The sequence below is a fragment of the Leopardus geoffroyi genome, chromosome B4 (assembly GCF_018350155.1).
Source record: "Leopardus geoffroyi isolate Oge1 chromosome B4, O.geoffroyi_Oge1_pat1.0, whole genome shotgun sequence".
In the NCBI taxonomy this organism is placed as follows: Eukaryota; Metazoa; Chordata; class Mammalia; order Carnivora; family Felidae; genus Leopardus; species Leopardus geoffroyi.
Window position 1 is genome coordinate 118,489,368 of NC_059341.1, and position 18,185 is coordinate 118,507,552.

An 18,185-nucleotide genomic window follows, 5' to 3' on the forward strand; every position below is an offset into this window, starting at 1 on the left:
TGCAAATAGAAAATGTCATGAAAAACATGAAACTGCTTAATGGGCAACTGGTATGGGGCTGCTTCAGCCTTGGTGGCCAGGAAGGCCTTTCTGAGGAGACATTTGAGCTGAGACTAGAGTGAGGTGAAGGAGATGACCCTGGGAAATCTGGGGAAAGAGCGTTCCAGGCGGAGGGGGCAGCAAATGGAAGGACTGAGGCAAGAAAGAAGGCCAGGGAGTTTGGTAGCCCTGGGGAAGAGAGGTAGGGGTGTTACACCAGGGCCAGGTCCTATAAGGCATGTCAAGGAGGTTGGATATCATTATAATTGCTGTGGAGAACCATTGGAAGGGTCAACCGAGAGAATATGATTTTAGAAGTATCGTTCCAGCTACTTGGTGGTGAGCACCCACTCTGGAAGAAAAGTGGACAGTGGAGCCACTGGGTTTAGAGTAGATCCTTCATTTTAACTTTTTTTTTTTTTTTTTTGACCTATCCTTAACTGTTTTTTAAGTATAGTGTTTTAAAACTATTTGTAGGTGCAGTCATGCAGGAGAACCTTAGATTTGCCTCATCTGGAGATGATGTTAAAATATGGGATGCTCCATCTATGACATTGGTGGACAAATTCAACCCACACACATCACCACATGGAATCAGCTCAGTGTGTTGGAGCAGCAATAGTATCCTTTAAAAAAATAACACTTTTTGTTAGGCTAAAAAACCAGTATCAGTGAAACCTTTTGCATGTGACCAATATATTTTGCATAGCTATGAAAGCTAGATAGATACAGCGAAATAGTAGTTTAACAGTATATCATCATATGAATGTATATACATATATATGGTACTAGATCCAGAGCATAGAATTAGTTTTCTTATCAACAGTTTGTTATTGAACCCAGATGGAATAAGGTAGATAATGGTGGGAAAACTTCTGAAAGGTTTGGAATGAGTTTTTGCATCTACATTTGGGTATTTATGGATCTAGTCTGCAAATTAAAGACAACTCAAAGACAGAAGCACAATGAAATTTAAAATAAAAATTAAAATTCTCCAACATCCTCATCTTACTGATATGCTCTTATATTTCTCTTCTTGTCTATGTTGAAAATAGCCTGATTTCTCAGAGAAATCGTCTACATTGAATTTTCCTCAGTTTTTCTATGTTTCTGATTTTCTCTCTCCTTGTCTTAGTAAGCTCCTAAATGTGGATAAAATGCATGAGGAAATGAAGTTTAGAAATCAGAATATTTCAACCTTGCACTTTTGACATTGGGGGTTAGATAATTCTCTGTTTGGGGGGCTGTTGTGTGCATTGTAGGATGTTTAGAAGCCTTCCTGGCCTTTACCCACCAGATTCCGGTAGCCCTCAGTAGAACCACTGCTCTAAACAAAGTGCTATGAACATGTTCTGTAAACTTGGTATGCTAGAAATTATCATTCTTTTGTGTAGCTCTTACATACAGACTATTTTCTTAAAGAATAAAGTTTTAATGTGTGTCTGATCTTATCAATACCAAAGTATTAATATTCTGTTTCCTGATAAAAGTAAAAATATCAGAACTTTAAAATATGACTGATTTATGAACAAAAACAAGTTTTCATGCCCAACCGAATTCTTGCAAATATGTAACAAAAAATGAATTTTTTTTATTAAATTAAATTTACCTCTTTATCATTCCTTGATTTTGTATTAAAATAGGAACATAAATTACTTTGGTGCTCTATTAATCAAACTCATGGCCAAGGGAGTACATTTTTGAAGGACTCTCCAGATGTGTAATTGGTGGGGGGGGGGGGGGGGGGCAGGAAGGAATGTTTTAAAGACAGTGACAAATATGTGAAGCTGCTTCTATTATTAGGTTTTTATTATGTGTGGAGCTTAATTTCCCTATTATTTACCGTTTAAGAGAAAAGTAGCAATTCTTGATAAGTTTTAATATTTTGGGTTTATTTTTATTCCAAGGAGTTTTATTAGTTAGCATCTGCTGATAAACCACTTAATGTTCTCAACAAAACTGATGTGATCGTGAGGTAGTGTGGGATGATTTTTGGAACCTGGTCTTATTTCTATATAGTTTTCTTGTACAAGTAGATATGTACAGGAAACTTTTGTATATAGTCTTACTTCTAATGAGGCTTTGATCTTGTCCCTGGAGGTTAGTGACTAAAGAACAGGTACTTCCCAGGCTCAGCTACTTGGGGTCCACTTAGCATGGATTCCAAGAACAGGATTAAGGGTGAGGTACCAGGGAAATTAGTTTTTCGGCCCTCTTAGGTAATGTCCCTCACTTTCTCATGACTTCAAAAGCTACAAGAGAAATTAAAGGAGTAAGTATGTTACCTTTTTGTATTATCTTTGTTCAGTCCTTTTCTGTATTCTAAGGAGAAAAAGTAGCAGTAAGTAGAGGATGAAGCCAAGGAAAGGGAAATGATTTGTTTTTCTCAGTGCTGTAATATTTAGGTCGGAATGATATTTTTTTTGAATCTTGTATCATAATAAAATCATAATCCATGGTCTATTCATGAAATATATGAATGTTATGCAAACCATCCAAAAATAATGCAGGTAAGACTTTGCTTGTTAAAAAGCATAGATTTAAACTTCTGATATTTTAACTTGTTATGACTCTCAAAATTAGACTCTTGTTCTTGAGTATACGCATTTAATCATTTTAATTTAAAAATACTTAATTTACATTGTTTTGTGTTTACTGATTGTTCTGCTTATAATTTCTGTAAAATATGGTAATATAATTTTAAATTAAGTTAAATTTATTTAAAATTTAATTTTAGGGGCGCCTGGGTGGCACAGTCGGTTAAGCGTCCGACTTCACCCAGGTCACTATCTTGCGGTCCGTGAGTGCGAGCCCCGCGTCGGGCTCTGGGCTGATGGCTCAGAGCCTGGAGCCTGTTTCCGATTCTGTGTCTCCCTCTCTCTCTGCCCCTCCCCCGTTCATGCTCTGTCTCTCTCTGTCCCCAAAATAAATAAACGTTGAAAAAAAAATTAAAAAAAAAAAAATTTAATTTTACATTGTTTAGTTACTTAAAAATTTAACTCTTCCATGGCATAAATAGTTGCTATTTAACCACATTTATTTATATTTTCTGTACTTACTGTTATATTTATTGTTAATATACTTAAGATTGAAACATTCTATCAGAAAAATTCCAGTTCTAAGAATATATCAGGCTTTATATTTTTAGTGGACGAATAGGAGACTAATGTGGATGTTTACTTCCTAGACTAAATTGGTACCAAGCACTGTGTTAATAATAAATAACTATCTTGAATGGTGTGTATAGATGAAAAGGCTGATATTTGCTGATGTTGCTTTTATCATGATCTCATTCTTGAAGGATAAAATTAGACCTTCTGGCCTATTCTTTGAAAATGGAGTAGTATTTCACTTGGGTAAAATAGCTTTCAAGTAATAGCAAAGCCAGAGAGGATGGCTCTTCCCTGCGGTAGTAGTAAAGAGAATTAGTCGTAGTAATTAGTAACCTGAGCCATTTTTGAAAGCTGGTGTGTAAGCTATATTCACTTGCTTGTCTTAGGTTAGTGCACTTGCTTTTATCATAATAATTCTTGCAGTATTAGTCTAGTGATAGAGATGCTCACGGATTGTTTGATGCTCCATAACTCTTCATTTAGATAACTTTCTAGTGACAGCCTCTTCCAGTGGCGACAAAATTGTTGTCTCAAGTTGCAAATGTAAACCTGTTCCACTTTTAGAGCTTGGTGAAGGGGTAAGTGTTTTTGGTTTTGTTTTTTTTAACCTTCTATTAAAAATCTTAATTCTACTTGGGTGGTAACTGCTTCTTATGGTGCTTGCAACTAAATATAAATGTGTTTAAAAGTACTATGCTTAACCTAAGCTCAAAACAATACAATAACACTTGAAGAGGAGATAGGTACTGAAACATCTTTAGGTAAAATAATAGTGGATCCAAGGGGAGCAATCAAGGACTTAGATTTTTTTCGACTAGTCACTTGCTTTCTCCATCTCTCTGTGGGAGATTCCTTGGTATTGCTGCCTTTTTTAAGCCTCACCCCTGGCTAGGTTACCAGGTGGACGGTCATAAGAGTCCTAATGATGTATCCCTGTCCTTTACTGACGTTGAGCTCAGGACCATCAGCTAATGACTGCTATGTGAAGGTAGCTTCTACTATAGCTTCTGTCCTTATTGTACTGAGGGGCCTGCCTGAGTCTCCCCAAGCTCTCCTAGAACAGAATGGCTTTGTCAAACTGAGCATTGGTCCCAGTGCATTTAAGTGAAGTTCTCATTGCATATTGTTTCTTGTTTTATAGATTAATCCCTCTGATTCAGGATAATGATGGTGTCTTCATTGTTAGTCACACACACTTCCTGAAAGCTATTTAAAAAAAAAAAAAAAAAGGTTTAAGTAAAAAGGTGCAAGTAGGTGGTAGCTTGTTCTTAATTTAAGTTTCAGAATTTTCATAGCAAGCCACAAAACATTATGAATTGTCGTAATTTTATACACTGGAATAGGTGAGGTAGTCCACTTAGAAAAAATAAAGGAGAACAATGGAATATGAGCTCATCTAATTTAAAAAGGACTTTAGGTTTCTACCCATTCTTTTTTTGGGATTGACCCAAGCATCAATTCCAGCCCACAGATGTTGGAGGCTGGGCAGAGAATGTCTGCTAGGATAGATATGAAATTTGAGACACACTGCCTATTCAAACTCAGTTAAGTAAAATTGAGGCAGAGAGCATCCCTGGTCGATAAAAGGAAACTGTGTTCTTCAAGAGCAGGCAGAACATCTTAGTCATATTTGGATCTTTAGATACTATCAAAGGTGTCAACAAGCATTTGTTGAATTGAATGTCAACATCAAAACAATTTCAGATTCCTCTTCCACCACAGTATATATTGTGCTCCTTCTGTGCATTATGCCTTAGAACAGTTTGGGAACTGTGTTGTTGTAGTTGTTGTTATTGTTAAAGTATGAAAGTAACAGATGATATTCACAAATGTAACACAGTTGTAAGGATTTTGTGAATATTCCACGGTCAGTTGCTATAGTTCTCTTTCCTACAGTTAAGAAATGACATCAGAATACAGGTGGATGAAAGGTGAGGTTATTTCTTATAATTTGAACCTGCTTTAATTTAATTTGCTTATAGGAATATTTTGCGAACAGTGGTTCCTTAGCGTTTATTAGTAATTTCTTGTAACATATTAGTGTGCTGATAACCTTTGCTTTGTAGGACCCAAGTCCTATTACTCACGTGCCATTTGAGATATTAGACCATTACTACTTGGGAAAATAAGATTCTGTCCTACTTACTTTAACACAATTTTTAGAGCAGAACTTTAAGTTTGTATTTATTTTCTTTGATTTTGTATTTTATCTCATCGGAATAGGCACTTTGGTATTAATAGTAGTATAATGAATACGATAGGCTACTGTATAACCCAGACATTTGAACAGCTCTTATTTTAGATTTTAAAAACTTCACCCATTGCTTGTGTCTTAAGGTACAGGATTCCTGATAAGCACACAATGTTCATTAATTATTTAAGTTCATTAGCTACATTAATAATATATCAGCATAAAAAAAGATCTTCTATCATCAGGGTAAGCCAGTTAAAAACATGGGTTTTGTTCCGAGTCCTTAGTAATTTGACTTGTTTTTGATGATTAAAGTTGTAACATATTGATCTTTGATGGATACCACTCTTACCTGTTTTCTTTAACAGTTATTCGGAAAGCTCTTAGCAAACTGTCCTGATTAGTGGTGATAACGAGATTCTAAATCTTACTAGTCTGTTTAGACCAAAGTCAGTTCCTAGAACGGTGTCCATAAGGGAATTATAGCAACTGTACTGAAACACTGATGTAATGTGCTTCTGATATTTTTATATGTGTTAGTAATTTTGACGCTCGGTCAGAAATTTCAGAGCTGGAAGAAACCTTGAGGCAGGGGAAAGGTGGGTATCTGTACCCTTTTAAGAATCCAGTGCTCTTGAAGGGGATTGAAAGTACACTTAACTGTGATGAGCACTAAGTAGTGGATAGCACTGTTCAATTACTATACTGTACACCTGGAACTACTATAACACTGTGTTAATTATACTGGAATTAAAATAAAAAGGAAAGAAATGCTCTTTTGAGCATGGGGTGTTTTTCCAGATGCATGGACTCTTAAGGTGAGAATGATAGATCTTGTCCTCATTTCTCACTTCTTAGGTGAAGAAACATAGGCTTAGAAAGGTGAGATGACTTTGCCTAAACCTACATAGCTTGCCTTTTAACTTTTAGCTGAGTAATAAAATGTCCCCCTTGGAATTCATTTCTCTATTTTTTCCCCCAAGGCATACAACTAGAGGTGAGAGCAATTAATGTTACTGCATTGTGTATCTGAAGGTTAAATAGGGAAGATAACATGCAACATTGTATTTTATTGGTAGCATAGTTACTGATGGCACTACCAGATAGATGATGCTCGTAGATACTCATAGTGAGAAACTTGATAACTCCTGTATTTTTACCTACTTATGCCATAAATATTTATTGGGCATGGAAATGGGCTTTGTGATCATGAAACTGACATTCTGGGGGGAGATAGCCAATAGACTACAGAATGATACCCAGATAGTGATAAGTTGTTACACAGAGAACTAAAATAAGAAATTGAGATAGCAGGTTACATTAGGAGGCCAAGGGAGGTCTCCTGTAGAGGTGGCATTGAAAGTTGCTGTCTATTGACCAGAAGGAGTCATTCAGCCAAGGTTTGGGGGAACTTAGCTTTCTAGGTAAGAATAGTTGTGTAGAAGCCTTGAAGCCAAAACAGGGCTGTTATGTTTAAGTAATAGAAGAAGGTGAGTGTGGCTAGAGAATTAGTGGGTGATGAGGAAAATGGTGAGATGAGGTAGGAAGGGGTCAGAGGAATGGGGCTTTGAAAGCCAGGTTAATACGTTTGAAATTTATTTTAGGGCTGAGTGGAAGCTGTTAAAGGTTTTTGAATATGAGTGTTGTGATCTGACTTGCAGTTTTTAAAGGTCATCCTACTTGTGGAGCATAGAAGGTAGAGGAGTAGGGTTGGAAGTGAGGTGCCAGTTAAGAGGCTGCTGCTGTTCTGTGGGGTTGGGATTAGTGTGCTGGTGGCTGCGGTAGATAAAGAGGGGGGCCCTATGGGGTTTATGTTAGTGTTGGAGTTTAAAGAACTTTCTGTAGATGACAGGGAAGGAGTAAAGGAGTCAAAGTTAATTCTGGACTTTTATCTTGAGAAACTTAGTGGATGGTGTCTTTACAGACCTAAGGAAGAGTGTAGGGTCAGGTTCTCATGACCTGATGTTTGAGACTTGGGCTCCTTAGGGGGAGACTTTGTTGTGAGGCTTTGAGCACGTATCTTAACCTCTTTATATTCCCCATCTGTAAAATGAGGGGTCTAGACATTCTTTAAAGTTTCTTCCAGGTTTAGTGTTTTATGAGCTGTGGGTGAATCCTAACTCAATATACTCTGTGGAAGTGCAAGAGTAGATTTTACTGGGGGGAAATATTAAGGGCAAGTAACTCCTGATAGGAAGCCAGGACCTGCTGATGTTCCCTAAGCTTCCTCTGTTTCCTGTGTTCTATGGAAGAGAACATGACTCTGGTTGATTTCCTTGAAGTCCTTTTGAATTCCTTACAAGCTGTTGGATGCATGTGGCAGATGATGAGAACGGAATCTTTAGGAGAAGTCTTAGCTTGTTTATTACATTTAATTCAACAAATGTTTACATAGTGCTTACTAAGTGTTGGTTGGGAATTGGAAGTCAGCTCTGGGCCCTGTTAAATTAAGGTAACTTTCTTTTTTCTTTAATAGCAAAAGCAGACATGTGTCAGTTTAAATTCCACATCTATGTATTTGGTAAGTGGAGGCCTAAATAACACTGTTAATATTTGGGATTTAAAATCAAAAAGAGTTCATCGGTCTCTTAAGGTAAGCAACTTGTTTTTTAGAACATCTTACAATGTTTAAAGTAATTACCAAACTTTTAATTTTGAGCTCTGATGATAAAAATAAGATGCTTCAGAATTGAAGTGAGATTTGTTAGGGAAAATAAAGATGCTATTAGTCAGAAAAAATTTTTTGGTCTATTTTTATCTCCATATGTCACCAATGCATATTATTGGTGTTTAAAACTTTCCCCTTAGTTTTCACTTAGTCTACTCTTTTTTGAGTAAACCACTTCCTTCATTTTTTCTAAAGTATGAGTTGTTGTCATTAGAGATCTTTTTTTAAGTCTGAAAAAAATGAGAGTGGTTTTGGGATGGCAGTAATCGGTCTACTAATCAGAGTTGGGATTCAGCTTCTTAGTTCTCTACTGTATATGATTGCTGCTGTTTGTGTTATTTTTGTTTGTGTTTTCATCTTGGTAATGGTATTTTTTCTAAAATAATTTACTATGGATAATTAACATTTCTTTAAATGGTTAGCTTTTTGCAGTTTCACAGAATAAAAATAACCACATGAAAGCTTCTGGGTTATGCTTTTTTTGGAATTCTACTTTTCACTGTTGTGTACTTTTAATATTTGGAAACTCATCTTTAAAGTTATTTTTAATTTTTATATGTTTTTAAAAAAACTTTTAATATGAAAAGTTCTGAACATTGATGTGTATACACACACATGCACATGCACACACATTCATTATCAGACTTTGATGCTGATGAACTCATGGCCAGTATTATTTTATCTGTTCCCTTATCTTCTCTCTAATCAGATTATTATATAATCTCAACCTCAGATTATTTTGAAGCAAATGCTGGATGTCGTTATTATTTGTTCATGTCAGATGTCACTGACTTCATTCTTACCAGGGAAGTTGTATATAGAGAATGATTTTCTCTTAGAGTAATTAAAATATAATCCTGTAATTGCTGTTTAAAATATTACCTGTGGAAGTTTATTTTAGGTATTAGCTAAACTTTGAAGAGAATTAAGGAAAATTCAAAAGTTGCCAAAATGAGAATAGTTAACTTTTATTAAGTTCTTTGATATGCCAGCCACTGTGCATAATATACGTTTATTCTGTGTGTCTCAAGAATTCTGCAGATAGGTAGTGCTTGCTGTTTCTGTGTACCTTTGGAGGAGCTCAGGCTGAGAGAAGTTAAAGAACTTCTTCAGTGCCAGACAACTAGTATGACAAAGATGAGATGCAAACTCAGATTATTATCCATTGTTTAATCTTTTAAATTATGAAATAATTGAATTAAAGCTATTTAGAGGGGGTATACATACTATGAGTAGAGAATGTTTTACAGAATTGAGAAGAGATTAGAAGTCTGTGGCCAGTTTTTGTCACATATTCTCACTCATTTTAGGAGCATCACTTACACCTCTAACTCCTACTGCATGAAAAATTCTACTTGTTTTTCCTTCCTCACTTTCCCCAATTACTCCAGATAGTTTTTAACTCTTCTCATTGTTTGCAACTCTTAGGGCACTTCATTTTTTTTTTTTTTTTTTTTTTTTTTTTGTTATTCATTCAGTTAACAAGTATTTGACTAATTGTGATAGTGGGAAATCTAATCTTTCACCTGGGCTCTCTTCTCTGTGGTGCTGTCCCTGGTAACACAATTTTTAGCACTTGGTAGGTGCTTGTTGAAGATTTACAGAATGACTTATTTTCCACAGTTAAAATAAGGAAGACCCCTGCCTCTCTATAAAGTCGTAGAAATTGTATTGGACCCCACGTTCTTAATTTTCCAAGTGGGAACAATGCATTAAATGTCCACTCTCCATTTTCTTCTCATCGGGCAATTTTTTCCCCCTTGGGATAGCAATTTTTTCTTTGATTTAGGAAAGGAGTGACATGTGAAAGTATCTCCAGACATGCTTGAGGGACCATTTGAAAAAATTGGATTATAAGTGGAATATTATAGCTACTATTCTTGATGTTACATTAAGCTAATTATTAGATACAAAAGTTATTTTGTTTATATTATTAATATAAATAGCAAACTCTTAAAAACTATACTCTTAACTCTTATCACTTTTCTCTGTGCCTACTAGATATCTCTAACTTGACTTTGGAAAATATAGTGTTTGTGAACTCAGTTTGTTTAAAACCACTTTTATTTCCTCAAAGTGGATTCCCCTTTGGATTTTGGAGACAGCCTAATATCCCAAGAAGAAAATAGGCTTCGGGGTTTGACCTGGAATTGAATCCTGGGTCTGCCACTTAGTAGTTATGTGAGCTTGCACAGATTTCGTAAACTTCCTGTGCCTCATTTAGTTAACTCATCCATAAAATAAGAAAAGTGACCTTGCCTCCTAGGATTCTTCTAATGATTAATAATAATCCATAAAGTTCCCAGCATTAGTAGGTATTCAGCAAATGGAAACAGCTGCTATTGTCTGTCAACCATGCCTTGCTCCTTCTGGCTTGGGCTTTTGTTTTGGCTGTCTTGCATTTTGCATGTCTGGTTTCTTTCCCCTTTCCCTGCTTTTGGTTTATTATTTTCTTTAAGGCTGACCCCAAGCTTTATGTCTTCCACAAAGCTTCCTCTGTCAACTCAGGTCCAGTGATGCCTTTTTCTCTTTCCTAGGACACTTTGCCTCTACTACTCATTTAGCATTCCTTCTGCCATTTTCATGTTAATTTAAATGTCCCCTCTTCTTGATTGAACAGTGATTCTCTCAAGGCCAGGGACTCTCCCACAATAGTCAACTTGCTGTAAATGTTACTTGTCAGTGGAAGGGAGACATAATGCTATCTAGAAAATTACCTTCCCTTTTGTCTCTTGTTTTGGAGTGCGTGATCATTATTACAGTTATAAAAACTAAGTCTCTGTTCCTTGAGAAGACGTGATGTTGATCAGATAGTTTCCTACTCATTTGAGTAATTTGTTTAGGTTATTTGAGGAAAATGTTAAAGCAAATATTAGATTCACAAATACGTACTATTTTATTTAAAAAAAAAATGAAATTTACAAGAACATGAAGATGTGAGGTGTGTCGGTTATGCGGCAGTGTACTTAACTTTGCTTTGTTTTTTTCAGGATCATAAAGATGAAGTAACTTGTGTTACATATAATTGGAATGATTGTTACATTGCTTCTGGATCTCTCAGTGGTGAAATTATTTTGCACAGTGTAACCACTAATTTATCTAGTACTCCTTTTGGCCATGGTAGTAACCAGGTACAGTATGGGTTTATTCAAAACAGAGTTGATAAAACAGAGTTACATAAGACAATGAATTTTAAGTTAAAAAAATTTTTTTCCATGTTTTATTTATTTTTGAAAGAGAGCATGAGCAGGGGAGGGGCAGAGAGAGAGGGTGACACAGGATCCGAAGCTGACTCTGTGCTGACAGCAGTGAAGCCAATGCAGGGTCTCGAACTCACGAACCGTGAGATTGTCACCTGAGCCAAAGTCGGACGCTCAACTGACTGAGCCACCCAGGTCCTCTCAATTTTAAGTTTTTAAAATTAAGTATTTTAAATTTGTATTTAGTTTGCTTGAAAAATTTACAGCTAGCTATTTTTAGTGGTCTTGTTTAAAAATGTTCAAATAAGGTAATTCATACTAGATTATGTTGCTTATGTGTGTTGAGTTATGCCATTGAATAGCCACATGATCCTAGAATATGACTATATATAACAAAACACCAACAGTTGTTGGCAGGTCAAATCTGAAACATGGATATTAATCTTTCTATGACATCACAATTATAGAAGCATTGCATATTTCCAACTGTACCAACTACAAGACAGATATTTCTATTCATAAATACTGTTTGGTGGGCATGGATAATTGAGTGTGTTTAGGCACAGGGTAAATTGAGCTTTGTTTTTTTGCGTTAAGTGTTCGATAGTTAACCAAATAAATTTAGTTACTCAAAAAATCTAATTCTTGGCCAACCTTCCGTGAAATTCTGTACAGAAATTTCTAGTGAAGTGCAATCTCTTTTAATCCTTACTTTTTATTGTAATCACTTTGGCCCTATTATTAGATAAAATATGGGAGCTTTTCACTTTTAAAAAGCAGTTTTGGAAATCAGTATTCACTGTATATTTAGTGTTTAAAGAAAATTTGATGGATATTAAAATATGGAAAAAAGTCTTTTCTCAAGTTCCTTCTGTATTGCGAGAATAAAAGAGATAAACCTATAGATGATATTATAGGTGATTCCTATAAAACAATCTTATGGTGATTCAGAACAGTGAAAGAAAATTATCTAGGAATAAAATAGGGAAAATTGAAGGAGGGAGAATTTTTAGCTGGGTCTAATGCTTAAATGATTTTTATTTTGTTTTGTTTTTACTACACTATGAATTGACTGCTAATTAGTTGACTCTAATTTATAGTAGGGTTAGCTCTGTACATTCCCATGTTGCAGTTGGAACCGTGTCTCATTCCTTTGTCCTCAACCATTATCCAACTTTGTACTTCATGTGGAAAAGATCCTCAATAAATATGTGAATGGATTTATAGATAACAAAGATTTTAATAGGCTAATCTAGAACTTTGGGAGAAGAATATTTTATATGGAGGAAACCACACGAACAAAAACAAGGGTTAAGGAGAACACGTAGGTTCTTCTATAGGGCCAATGTGAGAAGATATTGGAAAGGTAAATACAGAATAATGTTGATGTGGAACTTCAAATGCCAGACCAAAGATTTGGCTTTTATTTTGGAAGGCATTTAAGTTGCTAATCAGAGTTATCGATTAGTTGAATGTCAGAATCCTAGAAACCTTGAACTGAGAGAAAGCCTTTAGAGGGAATTTTACTTTCTGCCTTTTATGGATGTGGATGAGAGATTTGCCACAAAAATTCATTAATATTAGCATAAAAGCAGGAAGTAATATTTTGATTTTGTGATTCTCTTTTTGGTTATTTATATTTTGATGAGGGAGACAAAAGCCTAAGCCCATAGACATTGGAACTATTGTGAAAAACATCATAGTGTTCCAATGTCTTGCTTCTTAAGGAAATTAATTTTTCTTCTTTCTATCCTTTTTTTCCCCCCGATTTCTGATATATTAGAAGCATGACACGTTTAGATTTATAAATTCTGAGTTGACTTTTTAGTAACATAAAAGGTCAGATACCTACCATGTATATTCTTACATTTCAGTTTGTATTGTATCTTATAACGAGAGGGGGTTTTTTTGTTTGTTTTTTTTATTAAAATCAGATATGAAGGAATAGTCCTGAAAACATTAGATTTAGTTATTGCTCTTGTCTTTATTATGTGTAAATTATTTAAATGTCTAAAATTGAAATATAACTTACATAGTAAGTACATACATCTTAAGCATACAGCTTGATGAATTTTTATATGTACATATACCTGCGTAACTACCAGGATCAAGGTATAGAACATTTCTGGCACATCGGAGGACTCCCTTTTAACCCTTCTGAGGTGCTACCTCATATTTCTTAAAAGAATTGGATGTGTCTGGTTTCTTTTAGTCTTCAGTATGTTTGCTTTGTTGAATGGAATAGTAGTTTATACTGTTTTACTGCTTTGTGGTTTTCCATTACATGGATATGCCACAGTTTGTTGATGGACATGTGAGTTGTTTTTAGTTTTTAGCTATTACAATAAAGCTGCTGTGAATATTATTGTGTGCGTCTTCTTTTGGACATATGTTTTCATTTCTCTTGAGTAAACACTCAGAAATGGACTTAAGTCTGAATGTAGGCATCATGTTTTACTTTATTAAAAAATGCCAAAGGATTTTCTGAAATCCTTGTGCCATTGTACGCTTCTGCCAGCACTGTTTGTGAGGTTCAGTTGCTCCACAGTTTTGCTAGTACCAAATATTGTGTCTTATTAATTTTAACAATTTTGATGGTTGTGTGGTGGTATCTTACTGTGTTTTAATTTTCATTTCTCTATGTTGAATAAGTTGAGTGTATTTTCATATGCCTTTTTTTTGTGTAGTCACTGTTCAAGAGTGTTCCTCCTTTTTGTATTTTGTTACTTGTGTTTTTTCTGATAGATTTATAGTTTATTGTATGTTCTGAAGGAGCAATTTTATGGATATGCATGTTGCATATATCTTCTTTTAGCTTACAGCTGGCCTTTTAACTCTAATGCCTTTGTGAAAAATGAATAGAGGGGTGCATCCAACTCTCGATTTCGACTCAGGTCATGATCTCACAGTTTGTGGGTGCGAGCCCCACATCAGGCTTCGTGCTGACAGTTTGGACCCTGCTTGGGATATTCTCTCTCTCTCTCTCTCTCTCTCTCTCTCTCTCCCCCTCCCTCCCTCCCTGTCTCTCTCCCTCCCTCCCTTGCTTGTGTGCACTCACTTTCCCACTCTCTCTCTCAAAATAAATAAATGAGCTTTAAAAAAAAATTTTTTTTAAATGAGCAGAAGTTCTTAAATTTAATGAAATGTACTTTAGTACATCACTTTTTCTTTATGGATACTGCTTTTTGTGTCCTCTTGAAAAAATCTTGCTTGCCCCAAGGTCTTAAAATAGTGTCCTTTGTTTTCTTTTAGGTAAAGCTTTATTGTTTTACTTTCCCCATTTGTGTCTATTATCACCCATTTCAAATTAATTTTTGTGTATGGTGTGAGATATAGGGTTTAATTTTCCATACAGATATGTAATTACATCAGCATTACGTATGGCAAAGACTATCCTGTAGCTCTCCAGTGAGTGTCGGTGGTCAGAGGGTTTGGAGAGCATTCCAGGCAGAGGTTATCACCTTCGTAGAATCCTTACTACTGTTTATTGTGTTTCAGGCACTGTGGTTATTGCTTTATATTCCATTTTCTCATTTAATTTTTGCTACTCATTTGTGAGATGTATGTTATTCTCATTTTATAAATGAGGACTTTCAGATTATAAGACTTTTAACTTAGTATTTTGAAGATCTACTCTTCAAGAGTGGTAGCACTGTTTTCTTTGGAATCTCTTTCTAGCTCAGGAACAGCTGAATATTTAAAGATTTGAGAATCCAAAGCTTTTGGAAACTTTGCAGTATTCTCTTGTCACTTTACAGATACTTTAAAATTCTAGGTGACAGGTCGCTGTATTGTTGATTTTCAAAGGATTTTCATTGATTAGTTGCAGAGCAAAACTGAATTTAAATTATCTTCTAGTTGAGGAAAACCGTAATGCTCTAGGCTTATCTCTTGTGCAAGGTCACCTGAGATTTTCACATACCTGCTGCCTCCTGCTAGCACAGGTCAGCAACTCTGTAAGATCTTTTGGTATAGTTCTGTCTCTCAGGTCCCACGTTTATTTGGAGAGCTAGCTGTGTGAACTCCGGCAAGTTACTTAATTCTCAAGCCTCCTTTTCTTTATCCAGGGAAAATGAGAATATACTTTCAGTAGAGTTATGTTTTTATTTGTTTGTTTGTTTGTTTTAAGGGCTAAATGAGATGGTGAATGTGTTTAGCATAGCTCCTAATGTTTGGGTAAAGATCAGTGAACTTCAGTGTGAGCTTTTAATGAATAATCATATTAAATCATTAAAATAGTTTTTGTGATTTACTTTCCCAAACTGGTGTGAATATCTTTAGGTTTAATGTATTCCCTCAAAACACCTGCTAATTTGCCAGTTGTAACTTGCCCTCAGTAATCATGTTTTGTGTTTTAGACTGACTTAGAAAAAGGAAAGCTTTAAGGAAAGTGAAGAAATTGAACTGGAGTAATTAATTTTTTCCCCTTTCCCTGGAGCGAATGTTTATATATTTTTTGTATACTGTATTATTTCATTTTCCTCAATACCTTTAAAGCCGAGTGCGTGGGCTAGACAATACCGGTTGGTCCCTGTGTTTGTAACTATGCAGTTCCAGTTTTCTTAGTGAAGAAAGTTAAATTTTCATGATTCTGCATACTTATGTTTCCCTTATACAGGCATCATAATTGAAATCTTTGGAGTGATTTTTTTTTTTCTCCTACAAATGATTTCATTATGGCATACTTTATCTATTGGTGACTAGACGCAAAGACTCGCTACTTGAGCGTTCATTTAAAAGTTTTTTTTATTAGAATTCATTTAAGATTTCAAATATATTAAATATTCACCTCTTAAATTTAAACAATGTTCATAAAAATGTTAAGTCTGTCAGAAAATTGATATAATTCAACTCATATACTGTTACCCAGCCCAATTTCTGTGTTGATCAGTTTTACTCTAGGCAGGGTCTAGGTTATTGAGAAAAATAGTTGATAGGGGACATCTGATGATTAAAATGTAAAATTTTTGTTTCTCTGAACAATCAAGAATTTGAAATCTTTAAAAATTATCAAACTGGTTTCTTAGCAAAAGTGACAACCGTGGAGTGTCCATGAATCTGCATTATACTGAATTTTGTATCAGAAATGAGATTGCCTATATTTAGGTCTTAACTTTGAAGTGTCTGAGCTGAATTGAAGCTCTTAGTTTTGTGCGGATCGCAGTGTCTTTTCACACGGGAAGAAGAGCCTTGCTGCCTCTGCAGAACTGCCGGGGCTGACAGACCTCCCAGGTTACAGATGCATGTTGCTCTTTGGCAGGTTCAGCAGCACAGGCTCTCAAATAGGTTGACCTGTGTTGCCTTTCCCAAGCTGCAGCCCTTTTCGAAGATTTCAATAGGAATCTAAGGAATCAATAATGATCCTTTTTTTTTTCTTAAATATAATTTATTGTCAAGTTAGCTGACATACAGTATACACAGTGTGCTCTTGGTTTCCAGAGTAGATTCCCATGATTCATTGCTTACATACAACACCCAAGTGCCCATCCCAAAAATGATCTTTAAATGCAGCAGGCTTTTCATGAGGTTTTAAATATAATGTATTTTAGTATATGTTAAATGTTGTTCAGTGTGATTTTTGATATTTTAGGTATAGATCTTTTAAGTTTTAGTAAGCCTGTTTGAATAGAGTCTGGTAAATGTAAGTAATTATTAATTACACTTAAAAATAACAATTATTTTTGTCAAGAATGAGTTTAATTTTAATGTGGTTAACTTGTTTGCTTATATTTATACCTGAATTTCACCACTCAGAGTTTGACCACAGAGCTTTATATCTATCAAGTGGTCTCCTTGATGTTCTATAAGAGCATTGATATACAAAGTTTGCATGATAATATGTGCTTGAAGTATTTTCTTAGTATTTGTATATATTTGTCTAGTCTATATATAGTATGTTCTTTGAACAGTTTTATAATTGTCATGTTGGCATAAAATAAACTTCTAATCCATATCTTTAATATTTAAAGACTATTTTTTTCCTTCTATATTTCTCTTCCAAATTTTCCTTAATGGGAAGAATGTTTTCTTGCAGTGTTACTATGTATATCTATCTTCCTTCCATAGTTAGAATCATTCTGTTGGTCCAGTCTTGTTTCCTGCCTTTTTCTTGGTAGTGTTCCATCCCAAGTATTCTCATTTTACTAGTCTTCATAACCATAATTTTTTAATGGCTCCATAACATTCCATGTTCAAACACCACGGTTTATCTAAACTTTCCCATATTTTAGATATTTTCCAATATTTTACAATCACAAGCACCCTATCTATATTTATTAATATTATTTCCATAAATATGTGTTTTCTGTTTTTGACTTTTTCTGAGATAACAAATTCTCTTTCAGTGTAACTCACTAGCAGGCTCACATTTTTCTTCCTTGAGGAACTCGAGTGTGTTACTCCCATCAATTTTGGTCTCAATGTCTCATGATAATTTAAGTATTTTTTTCCTTATAAGTCACTTGTTCTTTCTCCCTAGATTTCCAAGGGATTTTTTTTTTTCTTTAAAGTCCAGTAATTTTACAGGGCACCTAGGTGGCTCAGTCGGTTAAACATCTGACTCCAGCTCAGGTCATGATCTCATGGTCTGTGGGTTCGAGCCCTGCTTTGGGCTGCTGTCTGTTGCCAGCACTGAGCCGCCTCCCTATCCTCTGTCCCCCTCTTTCTCTGCCCTTTCCCCACTCGCTCTCTCTTTCAAAAATAAATAAGCATTCAAAAAAATGAATAAAGTCCAGTAATTTTATTAGATTATGTCTTGGTATTGATCGTTCTGTATTGCTATTCATAGGGACATGGTGTGCTCATTTAATATGTTGTTTCAGATCTTTCAGGAAAGTTTTCTTGAATTATATAGCTTTTAGTAATTTGTTATTTTCCTTATGTTTGTCTTTTCTTTGTTAGATCTTCTTCAGTGATTTATTACTTTCAAATCATTTTAACTTTTTCCTTATTTTCAGAAATTCTTTCCTTTTTGT

At 35.0% G+C, this 18,185-nt stretch overlaps 1 protein-coding gene across 4 annotated transcripts in view; it reads left to right on the forward strand.

Annotated features, from left to right (window-relative positions):
* Positions 1–18,185, forward strand: part of NEDD1 (NEDD1 gamma-tubulin ring complex targeting factor) — a 49,196-nt gene that overhangs the window by 2,310 nt on the left and 28,701 nt on the right. For 3 of the 4 annotated variants that reach the window (XM_045462629.1, XM_045462630.1, XM_045462631.1), the window contains exons 2-5: positions 517–660; positions 3,636–3,730; positions 7,820–7,936; positions 11,002–11,142. In XM_045462629.1, coding sequence (XP_045318585.1) covers positions 525–660; positions 3,636–3,730; positions 7,820–7,936; positions 11,002–11,142 — 489 coding nt within the window. In that variant the 5' untranslated portion in view covers positions 517–524. Of the gene's footprint in view, positions 1–516; positions 661–3,629; positions 3,731–5,048; positions 5,084–7,819; positions 7,937–11,001; positions 11,143–18,185 lie in introns of those variants that run through there. The other variant, XM_045462633.1, reaches the window with a different exon arrangement.